General features: G+C 46.1%; 1 protein-coding gene across 1 annotated transcript in view; it reads right to left on the minus strand.

Annotated features, from left to right (window-relative positions):
* SNRNP200 (small nuclear ribonucleoprotein U5 subunit 200) overlaps positions 1-15,952 on the minus strand; it is a 29,878-nt gene extending 13,926 nt beyond the window's left edge. The window contains exons 1-18 of the mRNA XM_044261664.1: positions 15,786-15,952; positions 15,107-15,270; positions 13,053-13,224; positions 11,727-11,919; positions 11,187-11,242; positions 8,857-8,955; positions 8,109-8,261; positions 7,902-8,001; positions 7,611-7,747; positions 6,083-6,166; positions 5,817-5,990; positions 5,383-5,520; positions 4,977-5,132; positions 4,581-4,751; positions 2,397-2,590; positions 2,059-2,182; positions 830-979; positions 480-590 (exon numbers count right to left, since the gene is read on the minus strand). Coding sequence (XP_044117599.1) covers positions 480-590; positions 830-979; positions 2,059-2,182; positions 2,397-2,590; positions 4,581-4,751; positions 4,977-5,132; positions 5,383-5,520; positions 5,817-5,990; positions 6,083-6,166; positions 7,611-7,747; positions 7,902-8,001; positions 8,109-8,261; positions 8,857-8,955; positions 11,187-11,242; positions 11,727-11,919; positions 13,053-13,224; positions 15,107-15,270; positions 15,786-15,830 — 2,421 coding nt within the window. The 5' untranslated portion in view covers positions 15,831-15,952. The remainder of the gene's footprint in view (positions 1-479; positions 591-829; positions 980-2,058; positions 2,183-2,396; positions 2,591-4,580; positions 4,752-4,976; positions 5,133-5,382; positions 5,521-5,816; positions 5,991-6,082; positions 6,167-7,610; positions 7,748-7,901; positions 8,002-8,108; positions 8,262-8,856; positions 8,956-11,186; positions 11,243-11,726; positions 11,920-13,052; positions 13,225-15,106; positions 15,271-15,785) is intronic.
* Positions 15,953-17,279: the final 1,327 nt, after the last annotated feature.

Genomic DNA, 17,279 nt, shown 5'->3' on the forward strand with positions numbered 1-17,279 from the left:
AACCGGCCTCAGAGCTCCTAGCGCAACTGAGGTAGGCCCCACACTTGTCAGCATAACACTGGAACAAAGGCGGAAGGAGTCCTTAGTTTCTATTCAACCCAGTAACATTTCATGGTTCTAAAGATATTTAACAAGTGAAAGTGTAGGCCAATGTTAACCAACTTAAGATTACTAGACAATCAGTAATACACCATATCCTGAGAGAGAACAAACAAGGTCCTAACTTCATGAGGACCTGCTTGGAGGTATCTGGAGTCACAGAACATGCTTCCTCTGTCATGCTTCTCAGACACTTTCCTAAATCACTCACCTTTCCTCATGCAGTATGTAAAGCGCTAGGAGGGGCGGCACAACACTCGGTCTACTGTACTATCATGACCCCTGACCTGGTTTACCTGAGCTAGAAACAAAGCACCGGGCACCAAAGTCTGGCGTTTGACTTTCAGGTCTTCTGAAGCCTGCACTTTGCCCACCCTCACCTGAATGTGTTTATCAGCGAAAAGATCCTCTACAAGTGTCCGGTCAACTCTGGTCATGCCCGCATGATGAATAGCAAAGCCGTATGGCAAAAGATCCTTCAGCTCCAGGTTCTGTGGAACAGAAAAAGAACAGGTGAGGAGGTGAGCCTCGCCGGGAGAACTGCAGAAACTGAGCAGATCTCTTCACAGGAGACCCTGCCCCTTAACCTAGTCCACAAAACCAGACCCAGCCAACTGACCTTAACCTGTCTGAAACAACAGCCCCACAGTGCAGTCAAAGACTGTCTGGACAGCCTTGGATTGAGCCAGTTACCAGGCAGGAACAGAGAACTGGGCCTGTCTCTCCTCACCTTGCACTGCTCAGCTTCTGTCCGAAGGACTTCTGTGGAGGCTGAGCCCTCTCTCAGAAATAGACCTAGAGTATCCTTCTCTAGGCACATGTCCCGGATGGCCCTGGCCGTCTTCCCAGTCTCTTTCCGGGAGTGGACAAACACCAGCACCTATGGAAAAATCACTGTTTAAGAGACACAGGTACCACAGTCACTCCTATGGCCCCGAGGCACCAGCAGCAGGAAGCAGAGGCTACACCATTTTGAGGTGAGAAACCGAGGTCTAGAAAAGGAGCAATGACAGGAACGTATATTGATTCTGACGCCGCAAGACCCTATGTGAACTAAACTACAAAGGAGCGTGGCAGAGCCCTGTAGCTGGGAAACTAAGCTAACTCTTATGCACTCTACCTTTGAAACCACGTTTAAACATAGTGAGGATGGAAATTCAGGAAATCTCAATTACAAATTTTGTGTCCAGGTACCTGACGGGACTGTAAGCCACCTGAGGAATGTGTCTGCAAAGTAACAACTGAAATGTTGTATTAAATGATGGGCAACAGCCTCTAAAAAAGGGCCGAGGAACTAAGTCTCAGGATGAGACTAGTACCATTTGGTAGGAAATACTCAGTCAAGTATTTAGCGCTAGAAAAGATAAGTCTCTTCACTTAAATGCAAATGCTTTTTATGAGACAAAAATCTATACATGACCTATAGCTTTTCCTTAGTTTGTGTCTTGGTGAACTTGACTAAACTGTGCTCAATTAAAAAATTATAACATCTTTTCCAGTAAAATGCTCTCACTAGTTTTTAATTTTCACCTTTATTTTTACTGTGTTACATTTTTAGTGTCAGCCACCCAAATCTGTTGTGGCAGGATCCCTGATAATACAGAGAGACAGGCTGATTATCCACACCTGGGGATTTCTTTTGGGGAGTTTTTAAACTACAAATTCAATTTTTTATAATGGTTACAAGACTATTCAGGTTATCTATTTCATCTAGGCTAAGTTATGATAGTTGGTATTTTTTGAGGAATTGTCCCATTTCTTCCAGGTTGTCAAAATTTGCATGTAAAATTCTTCACGTATTCCTTTAATATCCTTTCACTGGCTACATATTCTAAGGTAATATCCCATTTTATTCCTAATATTAGTGATCTCTGTTGTGTCTTCTATTTTTGTCAATCTTGCCTGAGTATAAGTCAAAAATTCAAAAAAACGGAGTTCAAAAGGAAACTACAGACAGACCTGATTTTTTCCAGCATGTTCCATGATTTTCTCATAGACTATTTCATTCATGATCTGGAAACGCTTGATAGCTTTTTTCTCTGTGATACCCACATAAGTCTGTTCCAGAGGCACGGGGCGGAAGCTAGAAGTTCAATAGTTAGACAAATGAGGCTTCTGGCATAGAAAACTGGGGAAATAAAACCATTTTCACTGCCCAGGAATGATACTCCTTTCTGGATTCACACCATGTTAAAACCCAAAGACCTTCTAATACTCAATCCAACAAAGCTCCTTGAAAAAGGGGAAGGGCAGCAGGAAGGTCACCCTGGTTAAACTTCTCCCGCTTTTTCTCATACCTGTTGTCAAAGTAGAAGAGGCCTTTAGCAGGATCAACACGGAGGAAGGTAGCCACATCTTCATAGTTGGGGAGGGTGGCACTAAGACCGATGAGTCGGACATCCTCCTGGGTCATCTCAATGTTTCGAATGGCCCTGGCCACCAAAGCTTCTAAGACAGGACCTCTGTCATCGTGGAGAAGATGGATCTCATCCTAAGATGGATGAGGGGGCCACAAATTACCCCTAGAACCAGAAAAATGGAGCCCTCTTTCCAGAGAACGGTCCTATCTTGTAATATGTACCAGATATGCCAAATAAGGAAAAAAAGGGATCCCAGCAAGAGAAACCCAAAGAGTGAGACAACATTCACTAGGAAATACCCCAGGAAATACCATGCTGTGACCATGGAGCTGTGTTGCTAGTTTAGTGAACCATATGCTTTAATGCAAGAAAATCTGATGCTTTAGGTCAATGAGCTCACAACTTCAAAGATAAAATTTCTTTACTGAAATGAAGCTTCTGCGCGGACCGTATTTCTATCACACAAGGCTTTACCTCTGCACAGTGATCCTTACTACTCTGTACTTGCAAAAAGCATCGTGAATCAAAGGATGAGCTCATATAGCCTAATGCAGTGCTGTTTGAATTTCAGCACGCAGCAGGGCATATCACTAAAAAGTAGATCAAGCCCCAGGGGCTCTGCACTGAGATTCTCTCCCTCCCTCTCCCTCTAGCTCTCCTGGCTCACTCTCTCTCTCAATAAACAAATATCTTTAAAAAAAAAAAAAAAAAAAGATTGTATTTTATTAGGTGTGGAATGGGGCCAGGTACTCTGCCTGTAACAAGACTTTGAACTGGGGTACCTGGGTGGCTCAGTGGGTTAAGTCTCTGCCTTCGGCTCAGGTCATGATCTCAGGGTCCTGGGATTGAGCCCCACATTGGGCTCTCTGCTCAACAGGGAGCCTGCTTCCCCCTCCCTCTGCCTACTTGTAATCTCCCTCTCTCTGTCAAATAACAAAATAAAAAAATAAAAGACTTTGAACTAGCAAGGCTCAAAAGCAGGGGCTGGCAATCAATATTTTAGGCTTGTAGGCCATAAAATCTCTGCTACAAATAGAGTTCAACCTTGTACAACACAGGGGGTTAGGGTGCTCCACATAGTCAAGAATCTACTCATAACTTTCATTCCCCCAAAACTGAATTACAAATAGCCTACCCTTTACCAGAAGTTTTACAATAACATACACAGTCGGCTAACATGTACTTCATATGTGTTATATACTATATTCTTACAACAAAGTATGCTAAAAAAAGTACTTAAAAATATAAAGAAAAAACACATTTATAATACAATACTGTATTTACCTTTAAAAAATCAATATACAAGTGGACCCATACAGATCAAGCTTGTGTTATTCAAGAGTCCATTATAGTTAACTTGGGTCAATGCAGCAGAAAAGCAGCTGTAAACCCTATGTAAATAAATGGGTACGGCTGTATTCCAAAACCAGGAGCCAGAGTCAGCCAACCCCTGCTCTAGGATACTGAAAATCAACACGCAGGACCTCCTTCTACTCTCCCAGACAACTTACGGAAACTACACTCAGACTCAAAGTCATTTTTGCCTGTGTGCTTCTGTGTATATGGAACACAATCTCCTGACTCCTTCCTCATTCCCTGAGAATGGATTATTCATTTATAAAGCCTTTGATATCCTGGGAAGACACAATCAGTTATGTCTGTTGACATTCATTTCAAAATACTCCAGACATAAAAAAGACATGAGGAACAACATGGCAAATACCATGCACATCCTCAGAAATTCTTCAATTAAGTGCAAATTCTCATTTAATGGTAACAGCAATGCTGACAACAGCTGTCACCATACAGGCTAGTGACTGGAAGAAAGCATGGAAGAAATGGTCAGCATTGAAACCCACCTCAGTTGGTTAAGCATCCCACCCTTGATTTCAGCTCAGGTCACGAGCTCAGGTCATGAGATCCAGACCCACGGTGGGCTCTGGGCTCCGTCGGGTGTCTGCGTGAGATTTTCTCTCCCCCACCCCCATGCCTCCCTGCTCACTTGCTCACTCTCTCAAGTGAGTAAATAGATCTTTAAAATAAATAAATAAATAAAAATAATCCCAGGAAACCCTCCTTGACCAGGCCTGGTCTCTACATCCCCAAGTACTCCCTGCTCACCAGAATGATGAGCCGCACAAGCTGCGTGTAGGTGCGCTCCCCACCCTTGCGGGTAATGATGTCCCACTTCTCGGGGGTGCAGACGATGATCTGAGTGGCGCTGATCTCCTCCTTGCACAGCTGGTGGTCACCAGTCAGTTCTGCAACAGTGATGCCATAGGTGGCCAGGCGCTAGGTGGAGAAGAGGCATGTCAGGCAAAAAAAGGGGGCCTTGCCATCACACTTTGGGAAGTCTGAGAGGAAGGTACTGGAAGGAGGTATCAACCCAGCAGGGAGATATCAAATGAATTAGACTACAAACACTAAAAACATATATCTGAAACAAATCAAGTTCACATTCAGTAAACGAAGCAGTGATGCCCCAGACCCATCCCCAATACCTCTCCACCGCCTTACCTTTCCGAAACTGCCCACCATCTCCTGCACCAGAGACCGCATGGGAGCAATGTAGATGATCTTGAAGTCATCCACGTTGATAGTGCCGTCCATGTTAATGTGCTTCCCTATCTCTCGGAGCATACACATCAGGGCCACGTTGGTTTTACCCGCACCCTAAGGTGGAAGTCAAGGATGAGAAGGTCTGCTTCCCTGCCCTCACTTCCCCAGGCTTATCACCAAAACAGATTCAGGAGCATGTCGTGGGAATTATATCTGACCATTTAACATCTCTTCCGTCAGAGAAGAAAAAAGTCGGGGCAGGCGGGGGAAGTGCTATAGACGAACATGGGTGAAGACAAACGATCTCGCCACAGAAAACAGACGGCACTTCCTGCCAGAGCAGAGCGGTCAGGGCGATGCTTACAGTAGGCGCGCACAGCAGCAGGTTCTCGTCTGTCTCCAGCGCAGCACGGTAGAGTTTACTCTGGATCCGATTCAAGGTTTTGAAGCCCTCGAAACCGGCCTGCGCATACTTGGGCAGCTTCTCCACGGGAAGTAGTTGCTAGAAGAGAGAAATGCTATTCACGTCCTGCTGGCAGCACCCTGGCGCAGGCTGTTTCAGTGGGATGGCCAGGACCGCACCTCCCGGCACTGCCCCCCATGGCACTCTCTGCTGACGGAGATTCACTACTGTTCCCCAGACTTGAGATCAAAACACGGGGACCCCTGAAGCAGCTTCCACATCACAGATAAACCATCGATGAGACAAGGCCACATTTTGGCCAATGGTCTAAAATTAAAATCTAAGCTGGAAGGGAGGTGAAAACTGAAGAAAACAGAGAAGAGCAATTCACTCACTTCTTCTGAACCGAAGGGCTTGGGCTTCAGAGCAGGCACGTGCACCTCTTCATAGCCCTTGCGCTGACGACGGAAGGACCCATCAGGAAGCTGACAACGTTTATTGGCCATGAAGTGGCTCCCCTGGGTAAAAACCAGGTCCTCCAAGTCCAGAACCTGCCGTGGAGCCAGTGCCTAGGAGTATAAAAAACAAAAACACAAAATGAGCGAGGTGAACAAATGCATTTCCCATCCGGAAGCGCCTTGGAAATGACCCTGAGAATTACCTCTCCACCCTGGTCCAGATCCATGGTTTCCAAGTCCGTGTCCATCCGGGACTGACGCACTCGCTCTCTCCGGGACCTTTCCTCCTGCAATGGGAAAGGCAAAAGAACAACAATTCATCACCACTGCAGGTTCCGGTCCTTTTCAGTCCCTGCTTAGCTAAGCCTGATTCACAGGTGCTGACCAGTAAGTCCCAAGACAGAAAGACAGTCCTTTACGTTCAGACACTTGCCACAGGGACAACCAGAATGATGAAAGCAAGTGAACAGCTTTAATGCACGTGGGCCTTGGTGGCTCAGTTGGTTAGGCATCTGATTTCAGCTCGGGTCATAATCTAAGGGTCCTGGGATCAAGCCCCATATCAAGATCCCTACTCAGTGGGGAGTCTGTTGTCTCTCTCCATCTGCCCTTCCCTCCACTCATGGATGTACACACTCTCCTCTCTCTCAAATGAAAAAGTAAAATCTTAAAAAAAAAAAAAAAAAAAATTTCCTGTAAAAAATTTATATATATATATGTAGTGCATACTGCAAGGATTTCAAAAGTAGATGTTCAACAATTCTGCATCAAGGACTAACACCTGGGGCACCTGGGTGGCTCAGTGGGTTAAAGCCTCTGCCTTTGGCTCAGGTCATGATCCCAGGGTCCTGGGATCGAGCCCTGCATCGGACCCTCTGCTCAGGGGGCGGGGAGCCTGCTTCCCCTCCTCTCTCTGCCTGCCTCTCTGCCTACTTGTGATCTCTGTCAAATAAATAAATAGAATCTTAAAAAAAAAAGGGGGGGGGGAGTGGGGGTTAACCCCAAGGGTAGAAGTGTGGGTTCTGTGTTCAGCCAACATACATGTTCTATCCCTGCATTTTCAGTAGATACCATGATTTACTGTGTAAACCGTGAAGGGCCCCTGGTGCTGGTGAAGACAGCAGGCGGCCGGCTGACTCTTGACCACACCAATGTGAGTGTGTTAATTCTAATTTCTACCAGTCACAAACCTCAAAGAATTCAGAGAAATACTTTACTTCTTCAACCCGCCCTCAACTTTTTAAGATTTTATTTGAGAGAGAGGGTGCACATAGAAAGAGAGAGAGAGAGAGCGAGCGACACGCAAGCAGCGTGGGGGAGAGGGCAGAGGGAAAAGCCGACTCCCCACTGAGTGGAGTTCCACCCCAGGACCCCGGGATCATGACCCAAGCCCAAGGCAGGCACTTAATGACTGAGCCACCCTGGCACCCCTCAACATCGTGTTGTAATAGGAATTCAGCTTTATGCTACAATTTTTCTGAGACAGAGAGAGCGTGCATGAGTGGGAGGGGCAGAAGGAGGGAAAGTCCCAAGCAGGCGCCACACTCAACTTAGAGCCCAACATGGGTCTCGATCTCAAGGAGGAGCATGACCTGAGAAGAAATCGAGTCAGACACTCAATCAACTGAGCCATCCAGGCACTCCTAAGCTACAATCTTCTAACTGATGTCTCTTTTCCAAAGCAAACACTCTAGCTCGGGAATCAGGCGGACAAACCAACCCAGGTCTTACCCGGATCAGATCCTCCTTTTCAGTCTCGTGGAGCTGGTAGAGGAACTTGGAGAGCTCTGGATCAGCTTCCATCTTTCCCATGATCCTTTCCTTTTCGGCTTCACTCTGTGCACTGGCCAGTAAGGTACAGTATAAAACTGCCAACAGCAAAAGGAAGAAAGGAAGGTGAACAGGAGGGGCTGCGGTAGAAAGCAAGCTAACAAAAACAGGCGCCGAAGCTATGGAAGTTAAGCGTCTCCTTCACACACACACATCACATACGTGCTCCAGAAAGGACCACTGTATACTCACTCATCATCCTGTGCTGTCGCAACACTTTAATAAAATCGAACGTGTTGAAACCAAGGAGCAGAACCAGCTGGTTCTCACACTCCCGATCATCACTGGCCGTCTGCAGAGAGAAGGTAATGCCACTAGTAACAGCGCAGCCATCTGCCTCATCCACTGTCCCATCTGCTGAAACACATACATGAGCACAAAACAACATCTTGGCCGTACCTTCAAGATCTCCAACACTTCATCTGCCTTCTTCTGTGACACAATGGCATCATCATAGAAGCGACTGAGCTGCCGCTGTAGCCAAAATGCATCAATATCCCGAGGGTGCAAATCCTTCTTCTTGGAACTCATCAGTTCCCCTGAGGCTACAAGCTACAGAAGTAACCGGGTCGTTAGCTCACACCATGTCTCTGTCTGCCCAACTGCTCTCACATAATCCTGCAACAAAATTCTCCTTGCCACCCAGAGCCTACCAGCCTTTTGAGGACTTCCCAGAATTAAAATCAAAAACAAAAAACAAAACCCTGTTATATCGAGTTCAGAAGCATACCAAACTAACATTTCATCAACACATGCCTTTGGGAAGAATGAGTGACTAAAATCTTAATAAAATCAAGACATTGAAAAGTTTATTAAGGGGGCACCTGGGTGGCTCAGTCACTGAGCATCTGCCTTTAGCTCAAGTCGTGATCCCAGTATCCTGGAATCAAAGCCCCATATCAGGCTCCCTGCTTGGCAGGAAGCCTGCTTCTCCTTCCCCCACGCCCCGCTTGTGTTCCCCCTCTTGCTGTATCTCTGTCAAATAAATAAATAAAAATTTAAAAAAAAAAAAAAAAAGCTTAATATGGCTCCTATAAAAGGCTCCCTTGGTAAGTTAATATATCACAGGACCTAAGTAGGAGAAACAAACACTACACCCAGAAATCGCCTAGCCTTGCAGCAAAGGGCAAGAAAGAGCTGTACTTACGTTAGCCGAAAGGGTGCAACGCACCACAGCCTCGTCCCCTTCCATGTCATCATCAGACGCCTCTTCTCGAACCTCTCCGTATACATCTTCATCACCTTCCTACAAAAATAGCCCAACACCAATTCATGATTTGGAGGGAACCCTAACATCACCACAGACCCTCTCCCTTGAGTTCCTTAAAATTAGCTCCATAGCTGGAACAATGGCTCTGGGGGGAAACCAATAGCTTCCCGGAGCCAGGGTCAGCCTTATTCCAGAGTACACGTAACTGAACGATCTCACTACCCTAAGTCCCCTTGGCACAGGTTCACGAGATGCTTCTACCCTCTCTTCTGCCTCTCCCCTTAGCCTGCCACAGTGGCAACCAACTGGATCACGGTCTCTCTCATATACGCACAATCAATAAATGAAAAAAACAGAACTATCAACTAACAGGCGAGAAGAACAATAAAGAAACTACGCTTAGGAAAACACACAGTGATCCAGAGATGTGGAGACCACTTAGCTCGCTCTCCACTGTCTTTACTCACACTCTCTCACACTGTAAGTACTCAGTACTTAGCATAGGATCGGGTTACAAAGAGGTACTTAATTAGAAAACATCTGATGAATGAATGCTACAAGTGAAACACTCCCCTGTAGTTTGTTGCCACTTTTTTTTTAAGTTTTAAGTAACCTGCACCCAATGTGGGGCTCAAATTTAAAACCCTAATATCCAGGGACGCCTGGGTGGCTCAGTTGGTTAAGCAGCTGCCTTCGGCTCAGGTCATGATCCCAGCGTCCTGGGATCGAGTCCCACATCGGGCTCCTTGCTCGGCAGGGAGCCTGCTTCTCTCTCTGCCTGCCTCTCTGCCTGCCTGTGCTCACTCTCTCTCCCTCTCTCTCTGACAAATAAATAAATAAAATCTTTTTTAAAAATAAATAAATAAATAAATAAAATAAAATAAAACCCTAATATCCAGAGTCGCAAGCTCTACTGACTGCACCAGCCAGGCATCCCTAGTTAACTGGATTTTATGATTTTAAAGAGCAAACAAACCTGGAGCACATGCAACTCTTGATCTCAGGGTTATGAATTCAAACCCCATGCTGGGTACAGAGATTACATAAACAGAAACTGGAAAAAAAAAAAAAAATCCTATCATGGCACCTGGGTAGTGCAGTCAGTCAGCAAACCAACTCTGATTTCAGCTCCGGTCATGATCTTGAGGGTCCTGGGATCAAGCCCTAGGTCAGGCTCTGCACTCAGCATGGAGTCTGCTTGACATTAACTCTCCCTCTCCCTCTGCCCTCCCACTCATGCTCTCACTCTTTCTAAAAAAAAATAAATAAATCTTTAAAAAATAATCCTATTAACTACACTGCAGGAAGAGCTTAGCAGTCATCCACTTCAGGCATCTTATTCAGCAGACAGAGGAGGAACAAGCAAAATGACCTGCCTGAGATACAGGGCCAAACTTCAGATCTCATGGCTCCCAACTGGGGGCTCTTTCCTCTGACTCTCTTGTGCTACCCCTGCTTCTGGTCTTACTCAGTATATGAGATTTTGAGGCCAGCACCTTACCTGAGCCAAACTTGCCCACTGAGAACCACAAAGCAACTCTGAAAATTTTTTCAAGTGTCCCACTTATACCTATTTAGTTATATTCAACAATTCTGATGAGCTGGTAAATTTTATTGGAGCTACAACTGTTACTTAGACAACCATGAACGTAACAGCCCCATGCTCCTGGGCCAATGTGCATGATTTAGCAACTGGCAGCAGGACACAATACTGAAAGTGGAAAATTCTCACAGTAAGACTGAAATGGAATAAAACATAGTGGTGTACACCCTTGATGAAGGTATACAATGTACTTTTTGTCTTTCTTTTTGCTGATCCACTTGGCTGGTTTTAAAGTATTGTTATGTTTACATTTATAAGCATAAATTTGCTTTATAAATCCCTAAAGACAACTGTAGCAAATTTTTAGCAGAATAACATTTATGGGGTGCCTGGGCGGCTCAGTTGTTAAGCGTCTTGCCTTCGACTCAGATCATGATCCCAGGGTCCTGGGATCAAGCCCCGCATTAGGCTCACTGATCAGCAGGAAACCTGCTTCTCCCTCTCTCAGTCCCCCTGTTTGTTTTCCCTTTCTCGCTATGTCTCTGTCAAATAAATAAATAAAACCTTAAAAAAAAAAAAAAAGTAACATTTATGCCCAAAGCTGACACCCACACAACACCATAAAAATTTATCTGGCTTAAGCTAGGGAGCTTCTTTACACCAGAAGTAGTCCCCTCACCTTAACAATATAACCGACAATGGGTCGGTTTGCTTTATCACTCACCTCCTCATCAGACTCAAACTGAACATTCACACCATATGTCTCATCAATGTTGTCATCTGCAACAATAAGGGATTAGAAAAAGACAATAATAAATTAGTGAAATGAGGCACTACGGAGCTAATTCCTCCCCAACTACCTGACCTACCCAGCCTCACTACATATCTATGGTCTCAGGACCCAGAGATGAAGACACTTAACATAAGATTTGAGTCATTCATACTGCCACCACTAAGACCTTTTCTAACCCACCAACCCTGGACACAGCCTCACGCGGCTTGAACCACCTGAGCCCACCCCACCCCCACCTCCACACAGGCTCTGCCTCCGTTTTCCCCTAGGTTCTATACAAAAGGTCTTAAGACTAAGTAACAGCTATTATAATCTATGGACTTAAATTCATAGATCACAAGTTCTCAAACACCCAACAGGTTATGGGAACTCAAGGACACATTCAGAGGTTTTAATGATTGAGGCTTGAAAATCAAGTTTAGAGATCAAAAGCAACCACTTAATATGTAAGGACGTAAAGAGCTCAGTTACCCATATTCTGGATTTCCTTGTCTCCACCATAGTCTGTGATCTTTTTGCCCAAGTTCACTAGCACATGGTATCTGGTATCATCTGTCTGACCCAACAGCAGGTCTATCTCCTTTCTTCTTTCCTTGTCCCGAAGCTTTTCATTCTTTAGAACAGCTAGAACTTCATCAGCTGCCCCACAAAGGATATCACGTGGCTGGTGCAAAAAAATAATAATTTAGAACAAGACACAGAACATCCCTGGCCAGCTTTATGTAACAATGGGCTATGAAGACCCACACCTCTTTAAAACCTGAATACAGGTTCTGACCATTTTCATTACTATTAATTAAAAAACGCAACAACTGGGGTGCCTGGGTGGCTCAGTAGGTTAAAGCCTCTGCCTTTGGCTCAGGTCATGATCCCAGGGTCCTGGGATCCAGCCCCGCATTGGTCTCTCTGCTCAGCAGAGAGCCTGCTTCCTCCTCTCTCTCTGCCTGCCTCTCTGCCTACTTGTGATCTCCGTCTGTCAAATAAATAAATAAAATCTTTAAAACAAAAACAAAAAACAATGCAACAACTGTAGGAAAACCCATCTGTTTTTAAAAAGATTAGGTAGGTGGATTTTAAAAGATTAGGACCCAGCTTCCATAACAGTCTGGCGCCTTTCTCCAGGCGACAGAGACACTGCTCAGTGCTCCTCCAGCCCATCAAACTTTTGGTAATTCTTCATCCTCACCAGAGCCCCTGAGACTTATAAAGACCCTTAATCTAATCCCACATGTATAAGGATCAAGAGCAGGGATTCCGGATATAGAACACCCAGGCTCATATGGTGGCCCTGCCAAATACTACCTCTGTGATGTGGGAAAATTATCCAACTATTCTTTGCCTCTTATCTCTCATTGATAAAATGGAAAATGAGGTTTTTTTTTTTTTTTTTAAAAGATTTTATTTTATTTATTTGTCATAGAGAGAGAAGCGAGAGCAAGCACAGGCAGACAGAGTGGCAGGCAGAGGCAGAGGAAGAAGCAGGCTCCCTGCCAAGCAAGGAGCCCGATGCGGGACTCGATCCCAGGACGCTGGGATCATGACCTGAGCCGAAGGCAGCCGCTCAACCAACTGAGCCACCCAGGCGTCCCTGGAAAATGAGTATTAATTGCACCTAGCCACAGAGCTAACATGAGGACTGAAAGCAAGCACGAAAGGTGAATGCTCACTAAATATCAGCCACTTCTACAAACTGCTATGGCCCACACAGAAAAATCCACAGATAAGGTTCTTCTGGTACCTCCCCACTGTGACTCTCTCCCTCTCCAAAAACACAGCTTCACCCTCTGGCTTCCTCACCTGGTCTCCAAGGGCAGCCTGGATGAAGCTGAGCAGAACCTCATAGGTCTCCCGGGTCTCTTTAGTCTTGGGCTTATAGATGATGCCCACCATCTCATCGATGCCCTCGGACAGTAGGGTATAACCCTTCATCTTGTTAATGTCATGTCGGTCCTCATCACGCTTTCTTCGCCTAATGAACACATGATGTTTAACAAGCACAACCTACATCCCAAAAGGCAAAACTAAATCAAGCCTACCCTCCTCTCCTCAGCTTCATGGCACAGGTAATATTTAAAAACATGAATCTGGGGCACCCGGGTGGCTCAGTGGGTTAAGCCTCTGTCTTTGGCTCAGGTCATGATCTCAGGGTCCTGGGACCGAGCCCCACATGGAGCTCTCTGCTCAGAAGGGAGCCTCTCGGCCTACTTGTGATATCTATCAAATAAATAAGTAAAATCTTTTTTTTTTTTTTTAAAGATTTTATTTATTTATTTGACAGAGAGAGATCACAAGTAGGCAGAGAGGCAGGCAGAGAGAGAGGAAGAAGCAGGCTCCCCGCCGAGCAGAGAGCCCGAGCAGAGAGCAGAGGCTTTAACCCACTTTAACCCACTGAGCCACCCAGGCGCCCCAAATAAATAAAATCTTAAAAACAAACAAACAAACAAACAAAAAACCATGAATCTGTACTTCAGCAAATGATTCCCATTCAGCCATCTTTTTTTTTTTTCTTTTTTTAAGATTTTATTTATTTGAGAGAGTGAGAAAGAGCACGAGCGGGGGAGGGGAAGAGGGAGACAGAGACTCCCCACAGAGCAGGGAGCCCAATATGGGACTCGATCCCAGGACCCCAGGATCATGACCCAAGTCAAAGGCAGATGCTCAACCGAGCCACCCAGGTGTCCCTCCACTAGGCCATCTTTATGGGAACACAGTAGCAGGAAGGGAATCCTTTGTTATTCTCGTTAGATGCAATAAACGTTGCAATGACACAGCCTCCTCATTCATTTGAAAAAGGACAACCCTTCTTACTTGGCATGACAACACTATTTAATCGAATTTCGACTTGCCACCTCTCACATATATTTTCTTCTTCCAGCCAGAGAAAGAGGCTCCAAAAGAATCTACTGCCATTGATTCCCAACAAATTATAACAAACCTGGAAAGGAAGCCATAATCTGCAAAGTGGAGAACCAGTGACATATTAACTCATTCCAAATATATCTAATCAAGGGGGCCTGGCTAGCTCAGTCGAAAGAGCAAACAACTCGATCCGGGAGTTGTGGGTTCAAGCCCCATGCTTCAGAAATTACTTAAAAATAAAATCTTAAAACAAACAAACAACAAACCCAAATATAACTAATTAAAACTGGGCCTACCAATTTTTTGAGACTTCATCATGGGAGGAAAGAGATAAAGATATCAGGGATTTCAAAATATAAGGATGAAGTAAAGTTCAATGATCATTTCAGTTTTGAATTATAGCCCCAAAAAGAAAAAAAAAAAAAAAACACAAAACACAACAAAAACAAAAAAACAAACAACCTGTCTTTCATATTATGGATACTTCAATATTAGTCCACACCAATGAAAGCAGGAAGTGGGCAACATCAGAGGAAAGAAGCAGGGGTGGGAAGTTTATAATGGAAGAAAAAGAGTTAATGAGACAGGGAATAGCAAGGGTGTTGAAAATACCATGGAAAAAATTAAGATCTCCCTATGGATCAGAAACATTTATATTAGAAAAAGATCTAAAAGTTGTTTTCTCAGGGCGCCTGGGTGGCTCAGTTGGTTAAACGTCCAACTTTTGATTTTGGCTCAGGTCATGATCTCAGAGTGGTGGGATCATGCCCTGAGTTGGCTATTGCTCAGCAGGGAACGTGTCTGTCCCTCTCCCTCTGCTCCTCCCCCTGCTCTGTCTCCCAAATAAATAAATAAATAAAATCATTATAAAAGTTGTTTTCTCACTTCAGTACTCATCTTGCACTAAACATTTTGGCAAAAACACTGCTCAAATGCTCAAGAAAAGGTGGATTTTGTATCCCCCCCAAAATCATTTTCTACTTGATACTCACTTGGCTCTTCTTTCCTCCTGCATCTGTGGTTTGGTCCGTTGAGCCTTATCTCCCATTCGGGTGCCCTCCAACTTCCCAACCAGGGACAGCACTTCTCCCGTGGGTTCATCCCGCCGGGTCCGATCAATGAGAGAGCGGTCAGCTTGGAGGACAAGATTCGAGTTCTGAAAAGATCACAATGTTATCCAAGTACTGACAGGAGTAGGGCCACTTCCTGTATCACAGGAATACGACTTGATAATATCAAAGTTAGTAAGAACTGCAGCAACTAAGTGCTGATAAGCACATTCGGAATAAGAGATTTTCCTTAAGATGAAAGAGCGCCACACAACTGCGCACGAGAGAAGAGCGATCAAATCAACTGAACGATCCTGGCTCCTAACACTGCCCGCGATAACCCACACCTGGGAAAAGTGTTGGCACGCTGGGGGTGACACAAAAGGGGGCGGGTATGGAGCCGAGGGGACAGGGAACAAACACTCCTAGCAGAGCTCTTAGCCTATCCTTCCCGCCCTAGTCCCTACAGGGGTCATTCATGTCGCCATGTACCCCCACCTTCTCCCGGATCTGATTTCGACTCCGTTTTCGTGGTTCACCTGCAGGCCTTCAGACTAGAACCTCCGCCTCCCGCTCCCCAGTGGGTTTCCTAGCTTGGGTCGTTCCCCGAGCCCACACGCACCGCCTTGTACTCGTACTGCAGGCTACGGGCGGTCACATCCGCCATGGCGGCGGCTGTTCGGGGATCTCAGAGTCCGCTCCCTTCACCGCAAGCTACCAAAACCGTTGCTGCCCGCTCCCGCTCCCGCTCCGCCGCAACAACGCAGGATGGACGCACAGGAAGGGGAAAGAGACGAGCCCCTTCCGCTTCCGGGTCGCGCGCCAGAAGCGTGGGTGGGGCGTGTCTCCGGTGAACGTTCGGAGCTGACCCGCGGCCTTCTGGGTGGGGTGGGCGGGGCCGAGGCGCCCAGATCTGCCAATCCGGTCACCCCCGACTCGGGTTCTGGCCACTTCTTGCGACTTAAGGCCCACCGCGGATAGGCTGTCTTCGCGGTACTACTTCCCGGAGTCCTCACATCATAGCGAAACGTCCTCCTGCTTAGCCCCCTCTCCTCGCCCAAGAGCTTTTCTACCTGCTTCTTCCTCACTGGCCACCGTCCCGTGTGAGCTGTGCTGGCGAGGGGTGGCAGTCCGCTCCTTTTCCAGTTGAGGAACCCGAAGCACCCACCCAGCGAGAGATTTAAGAGTGTGTGTGTGGGAATTACTGGTATCCTCCTTTGGGTTTCAATTCTATATTTAACAGTTGAAAGAAAACTCTCACCCGTTCCACCTACAACCCATACGTGTCAACAAGACCCTCGTTCTGGGCCGGCCCGGGCCCCCTATTTGCACCCAAATGTTTGTCTCATTCCTTCACAGAGCCCAAGGCAGCTAGCTGCCCTCTGAAGACAGTGACTTAATTTCTTCCTCAGCATCAGAGTCCCCGGGGCCACGAGGCACCGCTGCCTTCCCACCCCGAGTTAACCAACCTGTTCTCGCCTGTGGAATGGCAACTACGAGCTGAACGTTACCTCACTTAGAGCCTGTTGAAAAAGGAATGAAAGGGGAAATACGTAGTAAGCCAAAGGAATGCACATCCTCTATAGCAGTTTCTGGGTCAATTTTGACCTGCAGGGGTATTTTTGGCTGTTGACTCCTTAAAAATTGGTATAGTTCGGGGCGCCTGGGTGGCTCAGTGGGTTAAGCCTCTGCATTCGGCTCAGGTCATGATCCCAGGGTGCTGGGATCGAGCCCCACGTCGGGCTCTCTCCTCTGCAGGGAGCCTGCTTCCTCCTCTCTCTCTGCCTGCCTCTCTGCCCACTTGTGATATCTGTCTGTCAAATAAATAAATAAAATCTTTAAAAAAAATTGGTATAGTTCATGAAAAATCTGGACTTTTAGCATTTATGGAGAAATGAGAAAGCTGGCCACATGAGACCCACGTTCCTCCTTGGCCTCCTTGTCCAGTGCTAATCAGCAATTTGCTGTCTTGGAGGATACACATGGTCCTCCCACTGCTCCTTTTTTCTCATACCTGGCTCCTGTAGACATGTAGTTTGCAGCCCCGACCCTATTTTTGTCTACCCGGGCCTTCCAAGGGACAGTCAAGTCCTTGTGGCAGCTCTGCTCCTCAGTG

The sequence above is a fragment of the Neovison vison genome, chromosome 8 (assembly GCF_020171115.1).
Source record: "Neovison vison isolate M4711 chromosome 8, ASM_NN_V1, whole genome shotgun sequence".
Classification (NCBI taxonomy): domain Eukaryota; kingdom Metazoa; phylum Chordata; class Mammalia; order Carnivora; family Mustelidae; genus Neogale; species Neogale vison.